This window comes from Penicillium brevicompactum, assembly GCF_028827555.1.
Source record: "Penicillium brevicompactum strain IBT 35665 chromosome Unknown utg000005l_segment0_segment0, whole genome shotgun sequence".
NCBI lineage: Eukaryota > Fungi > Ascomycota > Eurotiomycetes > Eurotiales > Aspergillaceae > Penicillium > Penicillium brevicompactum.
This window is the reverse complement of record NW_026623208.1, coordinates 1,244,094-1,263,236: the sequence shown is the minus strand read 5'-3', so window position 1 is coordinate 1,263,236 and position 19,143 is coordinate 1,244,094. Positions and strand designations below refer to the sequence as shown.

Genomic DNA, 19,143 nt, shown 5'->3' with positions numbered 1-19,143 from the left:
GTGAGATGATAGAAGGTGAGATAGAGGGAGAGGAGAGAAGGAAAGAAGAGAGCTCAGTCTCACACGGAAGCCAACGTCCCAAAGCTCTACCTCAGAGTCAGAGTCATGCCGAGAAGTAATGAGAATGACTAGCGGTCCTCTACAAAGACAAGCATAGGCATTAATCAGAGCCGAGCAGGCAAGAAAACAACAAGACGTCTACGAAGTGGAAGAAAAGCACCATGTCCAGAGACAATAACTGAATTAGGCTCAAACAAGTTAGAAAAGGTATCTTGAGAGTATTTTTTGGTTTGAACCACAAAGAAAAAAGAGAGAAAAAGAGATGCTGGAAGGCGCCTAGTAAGCGCCAAACTGTCCAAAGGCCAAACCCAAGATGCAAATGATTGTATGGAACCCCCAAAAGTCAAGGCGAGGTGATGCAAAATGTCCAAACTGCGCCAGTCATTCCAGACAGGAAACAGAGCATTGAGCCCGGGAAAAGAAACAAATCCAAAGGAAAAAGGAAACCAAAAAAAGGGATTAGATAATATGTGCCCGGAACTAGCCGGTAGAGGACGAAGAAGAAAAAAAGGGTATTTAGACGTGGGACTGGCTGAGACTTGATCTCGAGCGCTGCGACAAAGAGCGACGACCACGACTAGAGGGCGCGCGCTCAGAAGGCGCATGTTCGAAGAACGGAATGAGATCCGGGTTCTGACTCGGCGGCGTCTTGGAATTTGCGGAATAATCGCTCAAGATACGCTCGTCGGCCGCGGTGTCAGGGTGGACTTCGATGCCTTGCTCGCGATCTAAGCCACTGTAGGGCCCGCCGGTTGTAGGGAATGTGATTGAGTCTGCTTCACCGTGGCCGCGCTCGATAGGAGACCAACCGGCAATACTGCCGGCGACGATTCCTGCCATTGCAGCGGCAGGACCGAAGGCCGAGTTTGAGCGGGAGCGTGTGTTGCGTCGGGAGCGGGACTCTGGGGTCATGGGTTGGGGAGTTGGGCTGTCGCTATTTTCGTTCTCCTCGTTTGGTGTCGGTGGGGAGGAGGAATCGCGGGAACGAGAGCCGCTGCGGGATCGGGGGAGGAGTTCTTGTGGGTGCTGGAGCTTGTGGCGGATGTGACGGAGGCGGCCGCCGCGAACGCGCTTGATGAAAGCGAGTTGGTCGCGGATCTCTTCGAGGGCCGGGTTCCATTCGTAGTTGCGGTCTTCGTCGGAGATGACGAGCTCAGGGCTCTTTTCGCGTGACCAGAAGTTTGGAATAAGTCTGCTGACGAATTCGTCGGGGATCAAGCGAATGATCACGGCAATTGGGACTGAGATCGCTCCGAGAACAAGACTGACAGCCCATTGGGAGCCCTGGTCAAGGCGCTTGACAGAGAAAGCAGCACCACCGACAAAGATGATCAGGACTTGGCCTCCGATAATAATGAGCTGAATACCAATGAACCACTTGTTTCTCCAGATTCCCTCCATGATATTGAGCTTGTTGTCAATACGACGGGAATTGTACTGGTTGAAGATCTGCATGAAGACGAAGGTGTTGAAAACCACAGTTTGCATGTGTTCATGATCCCAGGTGAAGATCTTGTTCCCAGCGAAGTTCAGAACAAAAGTGACGACGAGCTGATAGATAGATTGTCCAATAATCATCTTCCACATGGTCAATGTAATGAGCGGATCGGATTTTGATTCGGGTCTGCGGTCGAGCACAGTATGCGTAGGAGGATCGGTGGCCAAGGCGAGAGCGGCGAAGGTATCCATGATCAGGTTGACCCACAGCAGCTGGACGGCACTGAGGACAGAGTCCTCATCATCGCTGGCAACAGCAGAGACAAAGGTAAGAACGACAGCGGTAATGTTGACAGTGATTTGGAATTGAAGGAACTTCTTCACGGCATCGCAGACGGTACGACCCCATGCCATAGCCTTGACAATAGACGAGAAGTTGTCATCCATAAGAATAATATCAGATGCCTCCTTGGCAACCTCGGTACCAGCAATACCCATAGCAAAACCAACATCGGCATTCTTCAGGGCCTGAGCATCGTTGGTACCATCTCCAGTAACGGCAACAGTCTCGCCAAGCTTCTTCAACTGGTTCACCAAAATCTTCTTGTCATCGGGGCTGGACCGCGCGATGACCTGAAGTCTGGGAATGATTTGATTCATTTGACGGGAACTCAGCTTGCGGAACTTGGGACCTTCGATGGCGATACCACCGGGTGTGTAAATACCACACTCCTGGGCAATAGCCTTGGCAGTGTTGATGTTATCACCAGTCACCATGCGCACGAAAACTCCAGCGCGTTGACAAGCGTAGACCGCCTCGGCAACACCAGCTCTCACCGGATCCTGGATACCGTAGATACCCAACATTGTCATGTCCTTGAAAATTGGTTCGAAGACTGCCTGGTTGCGATCGGTTTCCGAGATCGGGGCGCCTCGTGGTGGCCATTGCTCAAAGTCACGGTAGCTGAGGGCGATGCAGCGAAGAGAGCGGGATGCGTAGTTGACCATGATGGTGTCCAGAGAGCTTCTGTTTTCATCGGAGAGAGGAGCCTCGGATAGCTCACCCGTGGGATCACGGATGATGCGTGTAGACTTTGAAACTAGAATCTCCGCAGCACCCTTGACGAGCATTCGGTACTTTCCATTCTCCAGCTTGAGAACGACTGCCATGCATTTGCGTCCAGAATCAAATGGATACATCTGCGCGAGTTCACCGTTGGCCTTGGCTTCGCTCAGGGGTCCCATTCCGAGGTGGTCCCGGGCGAACGTCAAGAGAGCGGTCTCTGTCTTGGATCCAATGTATGTCTTGACACCATCGGATTCCCCTTCGAATGCAGTGGAGTTGAAGACAATCGATTGAAGCAAGAGATCTTTCACAGATGGCGAGAGCGTAGAGACGAATTCGGAAGGGGGTATTTCGGTTTGGTCGTCGGCCGATACACCAGAGTATTTTCCGAAGCGCGAAGTTGTACCTAGCGTCGCAGCTACCGCAGTCATTTTATTCTCCGTTAATGTTCCAGTCTTGTCGGAACAAATCGTAGTGGCATTTCCCATGGTTTCGCAAGCTTTCAGGTACCGAACGAGATTGTTATCTTTGATCATTCGTGTCGTTGCAAAGGCGAGAGCAAGTGTGACGGCCAGCGGCAGACCCTCAGGCACTGCGACGACAACGATAGTAACAGCAACAATGAAAATTTGCAGGAAATCCTGTCCCTTGGCGTCTGCACCACCTTCGATATTGTGAAGGCGAGCAAGGAACTTGATGAACAGAACCACAAATAGCAACAAGCCAGAGGCAAGACCGAGCTTCGCAATGTACTCGGCCAATACATTAAGTTTGGTTTGCAAGGGTGTCGTTTCACCCTCCTCCTGGAGAGACATCATGGTGCGACCAAATGTAGCGTGCATACCAGTAGCGGTAACCAAGAAAGTGCCAACGCCCTCAGAGACCTTGGCGCCGGAGATAATGAAAGGATCCATCTTCTTCAAATCTTCCTGTTGTTCGATTGTGCGATAAACCTCGTCGCCAGGAGTCTTCCGGAGAACATCAGACTCGCCAGTTGCTGAGGATTCGTCGCACTTGAGGTCGTGACCTTCGATCAAGATTCCATCGACTGGGACCAAGTCACCGGGTTCCAAAAGCATGACATCGCCGACCAAAACATCGTGAATATTGATCTCCTCTGTGCGACCGGATCGCTTCACTTTCACTTGTCGGTTCTCTTTCTTTTTGTTCAGTTTCGCGAATTGCCGTTCCTTTTGCCAGTCATTCGCTGCACCCACAGTAACAACGATGATGATGGCCACCAAAATTGCCAATCCTTCGACCCATTCGACTCCTGGCTCATCTGGATTCGCTGGATGAAGCGATTGGGGAATTCCGACAGCGAGGGAAATGACAGCCGCCACAGTCAACAGAATCAACACTTTATCATTGTATGCGATCCAAGCGAGCTCCCAGATAGTCTTCAACTTCCTTTCTGGAAGTTTGTTATCGCCGTAGACTCGTCGGCGATCGGTGAAGTCGTCATGGGGTTCTTTGAGAGAGCCCTCGGTAGTCGGCGAGGGGGCCGGGGATACAGATTTGGGTATACTAGTCGTGTTCACTGCATCGTCAAAGCCGACAGTCCCATCGAGAACGTTCTCATCCACACTTAATCCACTTCGGACATTGGTCCGAAGACCCTTTTCCAGACCTCGCAAGCCACCCAGCGCACGGAATGCCCCGAAGCTCTTCGGGTTGAGCAGCTTGTTGAGCTGGCCCGGCGAGAAGGCGAACTTGTTATCCTCAACCTCAAACTCCGATTCGCGACCAGGATCCGGAGTCAGGGCCTCCTCGTCGTCCACAAAGACATTTTTGGTCAGGTCGGATCTGGATCCGTGCGATGCTGAGGTCACATAGGTCTCGCCACCGTACGTGGAAGATGTTTGGCTGGTATCCTCCGACTCTAGGGAGTTGCCTCGGGACCGAGTTCCGGGGACGGAGAGGAAATTCGAATGCGTCTCGGGGACTTTGGTGGGCGAAGAGACGTTGTGTGGTGATAAGGGTCGATCCTCCCTGTCTCGGGCCTCGGAGGAGCCGTTAGAGCGTATGGAGCCGGTCGACCGTATCTCTGTGGGCGAAGCGCCATTGTCATGAGTATCGGCGAATGGCGAGACCGAGTTGTCGGATAGCACTGGAGGATTTGAGGTCTCTGGGGAATTCACGGCGGATGTATCAATGGTGATAGTTGGCGCGCGCTCTCGGCGCAGGGGTGTAGGTGAGTCGGACATGATCCCAAACGCGCGACACGCGTAGTAAATGGTTCATAAAGACCCAGGAAAAAACTCCATGTACAGAAAGGAGTGAGTAATTGAGATTATAGACGTCAAAAGAGAAACCCCTTCCGGTCCACAGAGAGTCGAGAACTTAAGTTTCGTATTCCACTCCCGCGCATCATGGCTCCACTCTATACAAGCACAGCCCCAATGCGCCCTTTTTTTCTGTTTTCTGCTCTTCTGCTCTTCTGCTGGCTTCCTTCTCGTCTCGCTGCTTACGGCAATAAATTATTATTCAAGCTCATTCCCTCCAGGTTTCCGCAGTCCTTCCCTTCCAATTCCTGCAAGGTCTCAGCTCAAATACCGCAAACAACAGCTCGGTGATTTTTGCACTGCCTCCGCCAAGAAATGACAGGCCCCAGATTTGGACGAATAGGGGAGATGATGGGAGATGATTAGTGATAAATTACGTTGAATATCGATTTCCTTCAGAACTGCTGGTAAACTTGTCAAGCGCATAAGGTAGGATAAAGTTATGTAGTGACGCTCTATACTACTCTATACTTGCTCTTTGAATTCTCTTTCCTTGACGTGTAGTTATGTTACATTCTATACCTTTCATACTCCAACCCTACTTTAACCTAATTTCTCCATCCTTGCTTTGAGAGACAATCTTAACCCTCGCCTAGGTACGGAGTACGGAGTAGTTCTACAAAGAAATCGGACATTCAAATATGACAGCACAACCTTGCCCAATTGAGGCCTCACCGCAAACTAGTCAATCCCCAGCACCCCATTAGCCCAGCACATCCATGGCGTTTGCCACTTGCATCTATCACTATGCATGGATGTCCCCGACGTTCCCCTATATGAGTTAGCTCGTGTCCGTTCTCTATCGTAGATTATGCTACGGAGTAATTATCCCCACGTTGAATGGTACAATGACAAGTATGATACTCCGTAGTGCGCTCAAAGGTTGCAGTCGATATAGTTGACTTGCGTAATGTGTGGCGTCTCTCTGCCCGTGAAAAGTGCTCCGTACCTTGTACTCCGTAATAGACGTGGTTCTGGACTTAATTCCCTGAAAACTACTCCGTACTACTCCTGCCAAGTTGCCAAGTTGCTAAACAGCCCGTCCCAATTCCAAGGTTCCAAGGTTTCTTAAATTATTGGCTGTTTGAGCTTGTCTTTTTGACTTTATTCCATTAAAAAGTGACCTGTGCGACGAAATGCGAAATGCACAATGCAGAACGCTGATCTCCTTCCTGCAGATCAGGCGCTTACCCCGACTTCAATGCAAATTCCACGCTTCGGCTTTGGGCACCGCGGTGATTTTGTGGCTGAGCTGAGGATACTCCGTAAGGACCCCTTGAATTGGACTGCGGGAACACACATAACCAGTCATTTTATAGTCTACAGCCAGGAACTTTGGAAATTGCTCGTACTCCATATTTGAGCACACAGATGTTGTGAATGTCTTATAGACATGTAGTGTAGTTGGAAAAGATACCTAGCCACCCTCCATTTGACCCAGTTTCGTTCATATCAACCGTCGCCTTTGGAGAAAAAAAGAAATATCCAAAACACATCCTAACCCGATGCTAATGTACATGAAATCGCCATTTAAATCGCCGGGTCGTACGCCGATGTGAGCCCAATTCGCTTCTTCTCATCCTCGGTGACCTCAACATCCCAAATCTTCACTTCTTGGATCATTTCATCCTTGGAGCTCTTGGGTGAGCTGGTGTTGCGAATGACCAACGCTTTGCTCGACAACGCCAGCACCTCCATGAGTTCAGCCATCCGCTGCGCCTGAGTGAAGGCGAGAGTGATGTGCTGGTAGTTGGCAACCCAAATGGATGTGACCATGCACTGGGTCAAGAGGTCGTTCCTCTCAAGACAGTAGCTGGCGAAGTACATCGCATTGTGATAGTCAAGCACGAGCTCGGGAATGTAGGTTGTGCGGATGTGTGCGAAGTCCTTCTCCTCCTCGGCTGCACGAAATGGTCAGTACAAGCACTTTGATCACACTTTCGGGTTCACTTACGATCGGGGGATTTGAGAAGCCAATCTTCGTCCGTGACTGCTGCAATCCAGTCTTCCAAGACTCCAACACATTCCTCCAATTCTTGCCCCATAACCTTGAGGGTGCCAGAGTCCCGTCGGCGTTTAGTCCTATATCGGTTAATACTCGTGCTGATACGCATTTGGGATTCGACGTACTTGGACCTCTGTTCGTGAATAATGGCAAATGCTTCCACCGCGTCGAGGCCAAGAATCAAGCTCTCCAGATCCCGCATCGCCTGACACTGGTTGTAAGCTGAGAGGAGACCGATGTTGTTCGACCCAGAAGTGCTACGGCGGTGGAGGTGGAGGCTGTTTCTCTTAGATTTTGTCGGGCTAGTTGGGGTTGTCGCCTCGGGGTACCCGAGGTCCTGCGGAGGCATGGAAATGATATCACTACCGAACTTCTCGATGGAGATATCAGCCGTCCGCATACGGAAACTCAGCTCGCGAGCAGCGGCAAGCTTATCAGCAACTAGAAAAAGGTTAGCTTGTGATTGCGTCAAGGGGGAATGCAAAGCCTACCCATGAATTTGCGATAGAGCCAAGTGCCGAGGTCACAGATCTTATCCCATTGACCATCTGTGACTCGAAGCCATTCCAGACTGCGAATCATCTTGTCATCTTCTTCGCTAACAGAAACACCAATAAGATCGGGCTTCGGCGATACCAAATGCTTGGAGCCATCGGAGCGGCGAGACATTCTCGAGTACCCAGTGATGCCTCGGGAGTGATCGACCGCGGAAACCTTCTCCTTGACCCAAGCCCATTGGACATCGAGAACGGTGTTTATGTCGATGTGATACTTGTTTGCGAGCTGGACTTGCTGTCTCTTCTCCTCGGGGTCTAGGATGTCAATAAGGATCTTGGCCAAGACACTGTGACACATTGATGTAGGCAGAAGAGACGCGTAAAGAGGGATAAGATGGAACAAGCCCCTGTCTTCGAGGTTGGCAATATGTCCAGCCACGATAACCGACGCTGTCTCAATAAAATGAGAATCTGCGCGAGCATAACCTCGAGCACTGGCCACAACATAGACATGAGCGGCAATTTTGAGAGCTTCTGGGTCGTCGGCCGCGATGAAGTATGATTCATCGACTGCTTTGTGAGGGAGCACTGGGACGATGGAGGTGTTCCCAGACTTTGCGGCGCTGACATCTGAGACAGCATGGGCCAGAGCTGGGAAGAAAGAGTCGTAGCCTTGGCTGAGGATCGCAGCCTGCATGTTGCGGAATGGATTGCGCGTTTCTCCACTGACCCGCTTGTTGCCCTTGAGGAAAACCAAATATTTTTGGAGCTCCGCATGTCCAGCCGGCTCAGGCTTGAATGTCACAGGTGTGGTGGGAGAGTGACTGAGCTTGCGCTGGAATTGTCGGCAGAACCCTTGGTAGCGCGAAAGCACAACACGGTTGAAGAACACGTAAAGATAGTCGTCCCAGCCGCGACAGACGTTTGCTGCAGCTTCAGTCTCACCGGCAAGCAGTGCATAGACTGCACACTGGAAATCGTTCACGTTCTTGTTGCGTGTCAGAGAAGAACAGGCGCTACGCCAGGAGTCCTGGGCTCGGCTGTTCATCAAACGCGTGTGACCGTCATCGGCTGGATATTGAGTGCTCGCTGACTTGGGGTCCACACTGGAGCCACACAAGCTGACAGCTCTCCATCCTTCCAAGTGGTTTTCGGCCCATTCGCGAATCTTGGTCCAGTTCTCGCCCTGTCGCAACATCTTCCAGCATGTGGCCCAGGTCGCAAGCTCAAATGATTGATCTTGCGTTTCCAGAGTATGGTTCTGTCGAGTGACGGCATCGGGATCGAGTTGTGTGATCAGTGGCTTCTGCTCGTCCTTGCTCAGAAGCGAGCGCGAAATTCCGGGGTCGTTAGGCTCAAGAGGCTGAGGCCAAGCGCGCAATCTCTTGTGGCCCTTGATGGCCTCTTTGGTGTAAAGCCAGCCATGTGCCCACAGTCCATCGCCCCGCTGTGACTGATTCTCCATCGTTGCAATCAGCAGGTCAATATCTTGGTCTCCGGTTTTAGAGGTCTCCTCCAGCCAGCGCATGGCAATCACGCACTCAAGGCCATACTGATCGGCGTTCAGGAACTGCTCCCAAATCTCGCGATCGGTTGAGTAGCGGTGGAGCTCCTGGAAAGCAGTCTGCTGTCCGGCCTTGTAACGGGCCCGGCTGGAAGGGTCGTCGATGCTAATCAGGTTGAGCAGAAGGCGCCAGGTATCAGACTCGAGCTGCAATCGTCGAATTTCCTCGGTGCTCTTTTCCTCCTGTGTTCCACTTGAGCGGAAACCTGACTTGGCACGGTCGAGGACCTGCTGCTTTTGGATTTCTTTGATGGCATTGTTCGCGAGATCCCGGTAACTCTCCACAAGCTTGTAGGCAGCCTGGGCGCTGTTGAACTCATCGGTTGAATTTTGGCGCTTGAACTGATCGAGCTTGTCCGCGAAAGCTTCGATTTGACGGGTGACTCGATCGGCAGTTCGGCGAAGGGGGTGTAAAGCTTCCTGGGCACCTGCAGCTGTAAACAGCGGAGTGTCTAAGGCATATTAGCAAATGCAAACTGCGCGCTAAAAGGCTTCTACCAACCTTGGCCCTTGTTGCTTAAACTGAAATTAGATTGCTCCACGCTTTCTTGAACAGAAACCTCAGACCCAGTCTCCGATGCGGGTTCGCCATTCACGCCATCCATACCCTCGTCCATTGTCTCGTCTTGATCTTCAGACTGGCTTTCATAGGATTGTCCATCTCCGTTTATTTCTTCATTCTCCAAAGATTGTTGTTCGTCATCTTCGTCATCAACATTGATGATCTCTGTGTGTCTCGGTGGCTGGGCAGCCTGCATCCGAAGTTAGCGCAGCAATAAAATATGAGCCAGAAGGTGCTTACCGGTGTAAAGAGGCTTGTCCCAGCAGCCGAGCGAGTGAGCGGGGCCATGATGAAGTTGGCGCAATGACTTGGTAGGAGAGGCAGAGAGGGAGAGCTTTGAGGAATAAGTTGTGTTTGTCTCATTTGGCTGGCGCGCCACGCTAACCCGAAAACAGACTAGCGGCAGAGCGAAAAGCTATTTCAACGAATTTTCACCCGCGCCCTTCTCTCCTTCTTTTTCTTTTCTTCTCTAATGTCTATAGGCTTTCATTAGAGTCTCGGTACGAAAGCTCAATTTTCGTACAGGTCCATGAGGCCTCCTTGCGTGCTCAAGATTGTCTTATAATAAAATGCAGTTCTTCAATTAGCCTGGTTTCCTCCACATGGAAACTCAGACCGCAAAGGAATTGTGACATTCCCTTTTCCAAGGATGGGTCACGTAAAACTTGTAAAATCTCTGACTTGGAGGATCTTTGGAGCTTGACATGTCGACATGACCTCCCAAATCTTCTATTTCTCAGCCGCTTGCGCTCGTTGCTTCATCTTAAGTCGCAACAGGTTGGCTTTTGGGCAAGTGAGAGTGGACGCTTGGTCGCCTTGTTCTTGATAAAAGGCATTGCAGCATTCGTACAAGGCATCAATTTGTGCCTGGCATTTGTCCTCGTTGAATGAGTTTTTGTTCAGACAATCTGGCCTAGGTCAGGACTTGCTCAGGCAGGTGGGCCAAGAAAGGGAAATACCTTGAATTGCACACTGCCATTTGTTAGTAAAGTCCTGACGCGCAGTTTGGGCTTGCATTGAGTCTACATAATGCTTCAGGGAGACATACAGCTCGTGGTTTGCAAGGCTGCTCGTGTGACAGATCCTGCTTTAGATTCCCCTGGTTTCTCTTAGTCTGTAGTCACGGAGTATTTTGAGAGCATTCATACCATAATGCAAGAAATATTTATAAAAAACGTATATCTGAAGTGGATGGGAAGTGACGAAACCGATAGAAGCAGCCGTACAAACGCATTATAGATTCTCCGCCTTCAGACCGTGGGGCGAGTTGCTATTCTGCCGCCGATCTGGAATCTCTTCTCTCTTCCAACTTCACCATTACAACCTCCCGCGCTACTTTACACGTCTTAGTAAGTCTTGCATCCTACTTGCGGTGATCTTCCATGAGCCATACTGTTTTTCAGCCGTAACTGACTTCCTCGGCCAGACTTGACTCCAAAACACCTCAAAAGGTTCCCAAATTCTCAGCTTTGTAAGGCGCTGTTCTTTCCTAGCCTGAACAACGATCGCCTAACACCACACAGACGCGACTTTCATCATGTCCGACAAGGAAACGGCCCCCACCGAGCACCTTAACATTAAGGTGACAGATAACAACAACGAGGTCTTCTTCAAGATCAAGCGCTCCACCCAACTGAAGAAGCTCATGGACGCATTCTGTGAGCGCCAGGGAAAGCAACCCTCGACCGTTCGCTTCTTGTTTGACGGAACTCGTGTTCGTCCCGAGGACTCACCAGACACTGTACGTCTCGTCGATTTGTTCTGTCTTGGTCGTTGAATGCCCGAAGCTAACTTTGATAATCAGCTCGATATGCAGGACGGTGACACCCTCGAAGTCCACCAGGAGCAGATCGGAGGTTCTTGCTGAACTACCGACTCCGGACGCTGAAACCCCACCACATTGTGTTGCCAAGACAAACGATGCGACACGGGTAATAATTTGAGGGTCGATGGAAATCCCTGGGTCGGTGAATAGATTATCATGGCGTCTTTCGGTGGATAGCGCGATAGGGCGATGTGGCGTCCATACTCTTTTCCTCATGAACTTAACGAATTCAACAAAAGTCACCCGGTCTTTGCTTGAGACTTGCCGGTGCTGCTTTAGCCATCTCGCTTCCCTTTTTCCGTGCTCTCTATGGTACATTACATCCATAAAAATAGGCCTGACTCGATAGTGGCTAGCATACTCATGTGGGGACCGTCAATTGAGTCCAAAATTAAGCAATCATCAAATATAGCTAATTATATAGGCCATTTCATGTTGCCATAGAAGTTCTCCAAAAGTCAAACCAAGGCTCACGTCTAGCCATTCGTTGCGCCTTCCATTCCCCGCCCCTCAAGCAGGCACTCGTCATGTCATGCACCAGGGCTGTTATTTAACATGAATATATACATCATCCGAAGACACAAAACGCCACGTCAAAACTCTAACTGTCCCAGACAGCCGCCTTCAACTTCTCCTCCTCAGCCTTCGCCTTGGCCTGTTCCTCGCGCTCCCTGTTTCGCCTCCGGATCTCCTGTTCCTTGACAGAACGATCATAAGCTCGTTGCTCCTCGGTCCGCTTCGGCGCACGGATTCCGAGCGCTCCGGCAATCAACCGACCCGCAACTGCAGTCTGCTTCTCTGGACGACGCGCAGGTCCGGCCTGCGTCGCAGGAGAAGCAGCTCTACCGCCCCACGGGTTGGAGGTTTGTGGAGAGATTGGTGTAGGCGGGGGATCCAGTGGTCCCTCTGCGCTCAATGTTGGTGAGAGGACGGCAGACCCTTCGCGGGGAGTGTCTTCGGGGTCCGAAGCTGAGAGATCTGCTTCGTCTTCCCAGGAATCCGCCACTGGCTTTTCAACCTTCTTGGACTTGGAGGCGGGTGAGGAGTTCTTTGTGCTTGGCCGCCGGACGTCTTGCACCGGGCCCTTTTCACCTATCGATAGGTTGCGGAGGGTGGTTTGGAGCTCGGCGCTTGGGTCAGACATGGTTGATAGGGGGTGGAATTCAAGATATTCAGAAGGAAACAAAGGAGAAATATATACAAAGGCCCGAAATAGAACTAATGTCGTCAGTGCGTGACATCCCTGGTCGATCGTGGAGAAAAAGGTTGGGCTAGACCGTTCTGGGACCACCTTTGGCCTCAGGATAGTCAGGCATCAATCCTCGAAATGTCGCACATTGATTGTTTTTGTCTTTATATGTGAACCTACTAAAATTAGGTAGCATTTAAACTTGTTCGGTTCTGAACAGGTTAACAGGTCCACAAGTGGGACTATTCTCGACATGGCGGTTTGCGGGCATGTGGTTGGCATTGGATATATACCGAGGTCTCAATTCTACCAACCTTGCAACTTTGGAAACAACCGGTTTTTTTGAAGCACACGAAATATTACCCCAAAGGGAAGCAATGGCGTCTAAGAGTTAAAACGTCTAAGTTTCCTTAAGAGCGACTAAAAATATATACAGGGAGCCATATGAACCCATGAGCTGGTCTACTGACTATTGGCCAACGCGATAACCTTCTTCGCAGCCTCCTCAAATCCATCAAAAGCATGCAATGGAAGACCACTTTCCGCAATCTAATTTTCAAATCAGTAACAGAGCCTCCAACATCGGAAACTGACAACGTACCATTTTCTGGCCAAGCTCTTCATTGGTGCCACGCAGCCGCACAACCACGGGCACCTTCATCTGCAGATCCCGGAACGCCAGTATGATACCCTCGGCAATCATATCACAGCGCGTCAAACCACCAAAAATATTGACGAAGATGGCCTTCACCCGCTTATCAGAGCAGATGACACGGAATGACGACTTGACGGTCTCCGATGTAGCCTTGCCACCGGTATCAAGGAAATTGGCGCATTGTCCACCGTGTATTGTGAGTGCGTCGACTGTGTTCATGGCAAGACCGGCTCCATTGACTGCGACATATGTTAGCTGTGTGTGGATTGGAGAGGAGCTTCATGGAATGGTTGGATACCTAGTGTTCCCACGCTGCCTTCACCTTCAAGTCTGTGTTTGTTAGCAAACAGTCTAACAAGAATATGGTTTCACCTACTTGACATATACGATCCCGTCTTTCTCAGCCTCGACTTCCTCCGGTACTTCCTCGGCAGTGTTTCGAAGTTTGTGAATGTCCTGCTGGCGACCGGAGCTGCGGAATGCAGCATCGTCAAATCCAAAACGTGCACCATGGACCTCGAGGGAGCCGGCTGCTGTGAGACCAACTTGCGTCTCTAGCACGAATGCCTCTTTTTCCTTATAAATCTCCCAGAGAGCTTGCAGAAAGCTTGCAAGTTCGCCGTGGATTGACGTTACGAGACCTAGGTGTGAGGCGGCAGCAGCAACTACCGATGTTCCCTCAAACGTGGACTGGGTGTATGGGAAGGGAAACTTCCGCGATTGAGCAGAGCCAAACTCCGAAGTCGGCGAAGCAATTATACACGGAGACAACGCAGTTCGATCAACAGTAATCGACACCGAAACATCAGAGCTAGAAGGTGATGGGCGGACAGAAACACCCTTGTGCTCAAGGATGTCAAATGCCTGGAACTGCTTGATGTACAGACTGCGAGTTTGTCCGGTTGTTTTTCTCTGTCTTGAGGGAAGATTGACCCGCCTCATGGTATGGAAGCTTCTCTTGTGTGTGTTCAGTCCGGAAATCGGCTGTGATACGTCAATACATCTCCCATTATGCCCATGAGAGACTCACATTCGTGCCCGGGCGGGTAGACCCGCTACCCAAGAGAGCTTTCATCCCATCGCCAAACTTCTCTGGGTGATTGACCATCACAGCCCCAGCGCGCTCCAGCGCTTTGTACTTGGTCTCCGCATCTGGCTCCCCAGGCGCAGCCCAAGCACCGGCGTGTCCCATCATTCGACCGGGTGGTGCCTCCAACCCACCAACAAGGGCCATAATCGGTCTGTGGAAGGTCAGCATCCTTGTCAAGCACAATATTCAAGATATGAAGAGTATGTCATACTTGGGATCCGCGGTCCTCCTCCGATAATCTTGAATCCACGCCGCAGCATCCATTTCAGCCGTGCCACCGATTTCACCTACCAAGATGATACCCTCGGTCTCGGGATCATGTTCAAAGATGTTCAGAGCATCAACAAAGTTGGTACCAGCCAACACATCTCCACCCATACTGATGCAAAGACTCTGACCGAGTCCAGCTCGGGTAGTCGATGCCACAGTTTCGTAACTGAGCGTGCCAGACTTAGCGACAATACCTACGTTACCAGGCGCAAAGCAGGGTAGTGGTTGGAAGCCGATCCGGCACTTTCCAATAGCCGATATAATACCCGGGCAATTTGCGCCAACCAAGCGGGTCTTTGACTGAGTTTGGAGCATGGAGTGAATCTGTCAGATGTTAGTCGATACAATGACGTCGATCGAAGAAGATCAGGCCATACTCGAAGGAGGTCATGAATCGGTACATGTTCTGCCACAGCGACGACGAGTGGAATCTCGGCCTCAATGGCTTCTTCAATGGCCTGAGCGGTTTGATTTCCGGGAACGTAGATGGCAGAAGCATCAGGCTTGGCTTTTTCTTGAGCCTGGATTCGATGGTCAGTAATTTTATCAGTGAATCGATCATTGATGTCTTTCGTACCGCTTTTACAGATGGAAACACGGGTAAGCCCAAATGCTCGCCTTCTACACCGGGCTTGACACCACCAACAATCTTAGTACCCCATGCAAGCGACTCTTGGACATTGGCAGTAGCTTGTCGCCCTGCAGAGGGTCAATATTCCATACACACAAAGTCAATTGAAATGAACCATTGCTCACCTGTAAATCCCTGGAATAAAACCCTAGTATGAGCGCCAATTTTGAGGTTCGGCAATGTGTCCGCGTAGCTGGCGGTGCGGGGGCTGGTAGTGAAGCGCCGGGTCAAGGGCGCCCGCAATTTCCGGGGCGCCCGCTTTGGTAAAGCATGAATGGTCATGTATGCGGTGGGTGAATGTAGATTGCAACTGGAATCAGTTGCAAGCTTCCAAGGCTTACAATATGTACAATTTGAGCGCTTCGCAGCCCTGGAGGAGTGTAAGAAGGCTTTATCCCAAGTCGGCTAATCCGGAGTCGGAGCCCTGGAGCTTTCCCCACATTTGCCGAGGGACGGGGATGGTTCATATTCTCTCTTACCCCGTACATGATTTCGCATACTCTCCACAGGGCTTGAAGGCGCAAATATTGCAGTAATTTCACCAGGACAAGAGATGAGTTAGGTAGGTCATGTGTAGGAATCCGATTATCACATTAGTTTTGGACCACCTTTGACTAGATCAAGCCACTCTAGATAGATGAATCTACGAGTGATATCATACAAAGTAATGTAGAGGACAAGTATGATGGAATTGTTCAATCAAGTGGACACTGCTAGCTCGCAACAATGGAATTAATGAGATCTTAAGGTAGGCGGGTATATGGCTAGAGATTCCACGATAGATCAAACCCATATAGACCAACTCCATCAATATTCATTGAGATGAAGTTTCTTCCCAACAAACCTTCTCTTAGCAGGTTTCTCTCGCGACTCACGATCCGCACCAAGTCCCTTGAGAGCATGAAGCAGCATTCCGGCATCGAAGAAGCCATCTGAAAACGATGTTAGTCACACATAGAAAAGTTGAAAGACATTCAAGGAACAACTTACATCCTCCCATGCCATCATCTTCAATATAAGAGCTCTCCGCCGCAGAAGTAGGTGTATCAGCACCACCCATACCCCCACCACGAACAATACGTCCCCGACGATGGTTCTCAGATTGCAAAGTCTCCGCGAGAGCCTCGGTCTCACGGGCGCGGCTGGTTCGCGGGCTCGTTGTCTTGCGATTCGTTGTACGCAACAGCTTGCGGATTTCGAACAAGTACTGTTCAAGCGTATGCATCAGACGGCCCGTTTGTCTATGTTTCGATGAAGCACAGAAAGAGATCGAGTCGTCCTTGATGATATATCCGATTCCAAAACCGTCTGCGGACGTGGGACCGAATCCGAAGTGACGAAGGCAGGGGTTTCCGCAGTTGGAAGTTGAGAGAATTGTGTTGTTGATCTTGTCCCAGCCTGCGTCGGCGAAGATTGCTGGCGTTGGAGCGGTTGTGCGATAAGCGCGTGCACTGCCGGGTGAGTACAGACCGTCATCTGAGGGGGAAGAGGAGAGTCTTGGTGACTCGGGACCTTGGCTTTGTGTCTGAGAGGCCTCGCCAGGGCTGGAGTAGCCGCCCGTTGAGCTTGTTTCGGGGAAGAAGCCATCGTCGAAGGAGCGTTGCCAGAGGCAGTAAAGAGCATAAAGATGACGGTCTTGACCCTGGCCCTTTGAGCAGTCTTTGGTGGCTGCGGTATGCTTTTGAGTTGCGGCTCTAAGAGCGTCTACCTTCTGCTCGGCAGCGTTCTCACCCCAGAAAGCCGTGACGAAGTCCATGCACTCTTGCGTTACAGTGCGAACCGCCTCGGTGCGGCCGTGCAAAAACATTTTTGTCATTGCTGGCTCATAAGTGTTCTCCAATCGCCCATAGAGACCGTAGTAGGCAGCTTGGAAAGCCATTTGCACAAAAGCGTCTGGCGAAAAGCCCATCGAGGTGATGAAGTTCTTTCCGAAGCCTTCGAAATCGAGAACCTGGAATTCATGTTGATAGAGGAGATCAGAAAGATGAGATTCAGCAAAGCGAAGCGCAATGTTGAGCTCTGGTGTCATGTCCCACTCTAATTTGCGGGGTGTTGTGCTGACATTGCCGAAGCTGCTTGGGTCGCGCTTGGCTGGGTCGGGGCTGCTCGTTGCCCATAGACTTGGAGCTTGGCCATTGATGGTCTTCGCAAAGCGGAGAATGGTGTCGGTATACACATCGCTGGCAAAACGGAGTACCGTATGTCCGTCCACGCCAGTGTGCTCAAAGTTGATACCCGCGCTACCGTTCTTGCAGACAATAATCTGCAGCTTGTCATACCAACGGTTGGTACAAGTTCCAACCTGAACGCCCTTGATCACTTCGCTCGTGCCACAAAGCATGTTTGCACATAGTTCAGCGGTAGTAGAAGGCTCTGTATCATCCAAACACAAAACAAACAGAGCGGTATCAACGATGTTCAAGCATTCAGCGTTGTTAGATCTGGAGTCCTTGGTCATGATATCCCGTAGCCCGGACCAGACTTTCCGGTTTTCCGTACTAAGCACACCCAGTGCACCCTTGGCCGCATGGTGAATTGGTGTTTGTGCAGCGTCTTCGATGATGACCTGCAGATTGAGTGAAATGTCCTTTTCACTCATGATGAGATCGCTGTTGTCATCCAGAACATCGAACCAATAGAATTGACCACGACACATGACAACCATGTGTTTGGCCGAAGGATCTTGGCTGATAACACAACCATTCTCGGTTGGCAGACGTGCGGTACCAAATAGTCGCGAATATTGATACATGCAAAGTGGTGTTCCTCGAACAGTATCGGGAGGCAGCTCCTCCCGACGCACTGCTCGAACAAATGCCAAAGCCGAAATCACCAGTGATGCAGCTCGAGTCACTTGGTGGTTTCTGGCGGGAGTTGGATCATCTTCCAAAAGGAAGAACGGGTTGAGGTTCAGAACGACGGCTGGAAGTTTGAGATTAGATTATGACAAGACTCTACCAGACCGGGAAATTAACTTACGATTATCAAAATTCAAATAAGAATCGTACCCTGACAAGAGTTAGTTGCCAAGGGTTCTCGTCTGACTTGCTAAAGACTCACAAAATTGCTCGATGTAACTGGTTTTAGATCCAGCATAAGTCTTCAATCGTTCTTGCAGAAGAGGACCATCATTCTTCAAAAAGTCACGAACGGCAGCCTTAGTGTCTTCATGTTCCCGGGGGCTTTGTAAAGCCTGCAGGGCATCCAAATGCCGGCGACATGTATCCTCTAGATCAGGAATAGGCAGCTTAGGCAACGATTCTTGATTTGCGAAGGTCAAGCCCTGCTTGAGTGGGGTGTGAGGAGCGGCAACCTCGGAAGATGGCTGCTTGGTTGACACATTCGGTCTCATGACCGTCTGGCCTTGAGACTCGGCACCGGACTGTTTGCTGTGGTCGTCCATAGCAGCACCGAGCGGTTTAGGAGCAGTGAAAAATCGCACTGCCATCGAAGAGTAGGACATGTTAGATATTATTCCCAGTGTAAATCAGGCGTAACGACTGGCGAGGGCAGTGGGAATAGACAAGAGGCGCAAAGCAGTGCGATAGAAGTAGTGGCAGTCTTGTAGGCAGTAAGATGGCATTGAGACTATGTCATGTGCATCGAACAGGTGGACAAGAGACAAGACAACAGAAATGCCGAAGGCGTAGTTGAAAAATAAGAAGCGTTGTTATGATTCCAAAGCAAGAAGTGAAGTTCACAAAGACAGAAAGGAGACAGAAGAATAATAAGTGTATTGGGATTGTAGAGCTCGACAGCCAAGACCAGCCTCGGGCCTAAGGGGGAACGGACCTCGATAATAATGGAGAAAAGGACTTACAGGAACAGTGCAAGGGCAAATGATTTTCAAAGCCGAAATGCAGGTGGTTTGTCCGGGTGGTACTAACAGAGGAAGAACGGAATGATAGCGCCGGAGAAACGGATGACTTGGGCTGCGGCTGTCAGATGTCAGATGATTTTCATTGAACAAAATGACCCGGCCAGAGAAGTAGCTAGCTGAATATCAA

General features: G+C 50.5%; 6 protein-coding genes across 6 annotated transcripts; 1 reads left to right on the top strand and 5 right to left on the bottom strand.

Moving 5' to 3' along the window:
• Positions 1 to 576: 576 nt before the first annotated feature.
• pmcA (putative P-type calcium ATPase) lies at positions 577 to 4,770 on the bottom strand (the record flags this gene model as incomplete). The annotated part of the gene is made up of 1 exon (XM_056955588.1): positions 577 to 4,770. One exon carries the CDS (start codon positions 4,768 to 4,770, stop codon positions 577 to 579), a length of 4,194 nt encoding a protein of 1,397 aa, XP_056809922.1.
• Positions 4,771 to 6,378: 1,608 nt separating this feature from the next.
• On the bottom strand, positions 6,379 to 9,764 carry N7506_006294 (nucleoporin Nup84/Nup107 family protein; the record flags this gene model as incomplete). Its single annotated transcript, XM_056955587.1, has 6 exons — positions 6,379 to 6,749; positions 6,803 to 6,930; positions 6,979 to 7,294; positions 7,345 to 9,366; positions 9,417 to 9,666; positions 9,717 to 9,764. The coding sequence occupies 6 exons, from the start codon at positions 9,762 to 9,764 to the stop codon at positions 6,379 to 6,381; spliced, it is 3,135 nt and encodes a 1,044-aa protein (XP_056809921.1).
• A 1,249-nt stretch (positions 9,765 to 11,013) lies between these two features.
• On the top strand, positions 11,014 to 11,343 carry N7506_006293 (SUMO family protein SMT3; the record flags this gene model as incomplete). The annotated part of the gene is made up of 2 exons (XM_056955586.1): positions 11,014 to 11,217; positions 11,281 to 11,343. The coding sequence occupies 2 exons, from the start codon at positions 11,014 to 11,016 to the stop codon at positions 11,341 to 11,343; spliced, it is 267 nt and encodes an 88-aa protein (XP_056809920.1).
• Positions 11,344 to 11,902: 559 nt separating this feature from the next.
• On the bottom strand, positions 11,903 to 12,445 carry N7506_006292 (uncharacterized protein; the record flags this gene model as incomplete). Its single annotated transcript, XM_056955585.1, has 1 exon — positions 11,903 to 12,445. One exon carries the CDS (start codon positions 12,443 to 12,445, stop codon positions 11,903 to 11,905), a length of 543 nt encoding a protein of 180 aa, XP_056809919.1.
• A 507-nt stretch (positions 12,446 to 12,952) lies between these two features.
• Positions 12,953 to 15,418, bottom strand: N7506_006291 (putative succinyl-CoA synthetase subunit alpha; the record flags this gene model as incomplete). Its single annotated transcript, XM_056955584.1, has 9 exons — positions 12,953 to 13,039; positions 13,092 to 13,384; positions 13,444 to 13,475; positions 13,522 to 14,129; positions 14,176 to 14,386; positions 14,447 to 14,829; positions 14,883 to 15,026; positions 15,083 to 15,204; positions 15,262 to 15,418. 9 exons carry the CDS (start codon positions 15,416 to 15,418, stop codon positions 12,953 to 12,955), a joined length of 2,037 nt encoding a protein of 678 aa, XP_056809918.1.
• A 525-nt stretch (positions 15,419 to 15,943) lies between these two features.
• On the bottom strand, positions 15,944 to 18,599 carry N7506_006290 (choline/carnitine O-acyltransferase; the record flags this gene model as incomplete). Its single annotated transcript, XM_056955583.1, has 4 exons — positions 15,944 to 16,068; positions 16,127 to 18,058; positions 18,116 to 18,145; positions 18,197 to 18,599. The coding sequence occupies 4 exons, from the start codon at positions 18,597 to 18,599 to the stop codon at positions 15,944 to 15,946; spliced, it is 2,490 nt and encodes an 829-aa protein (XP_056809917.1).
• Positions 18,600 to 19,143: the final 544 nt, after the last annotated feature.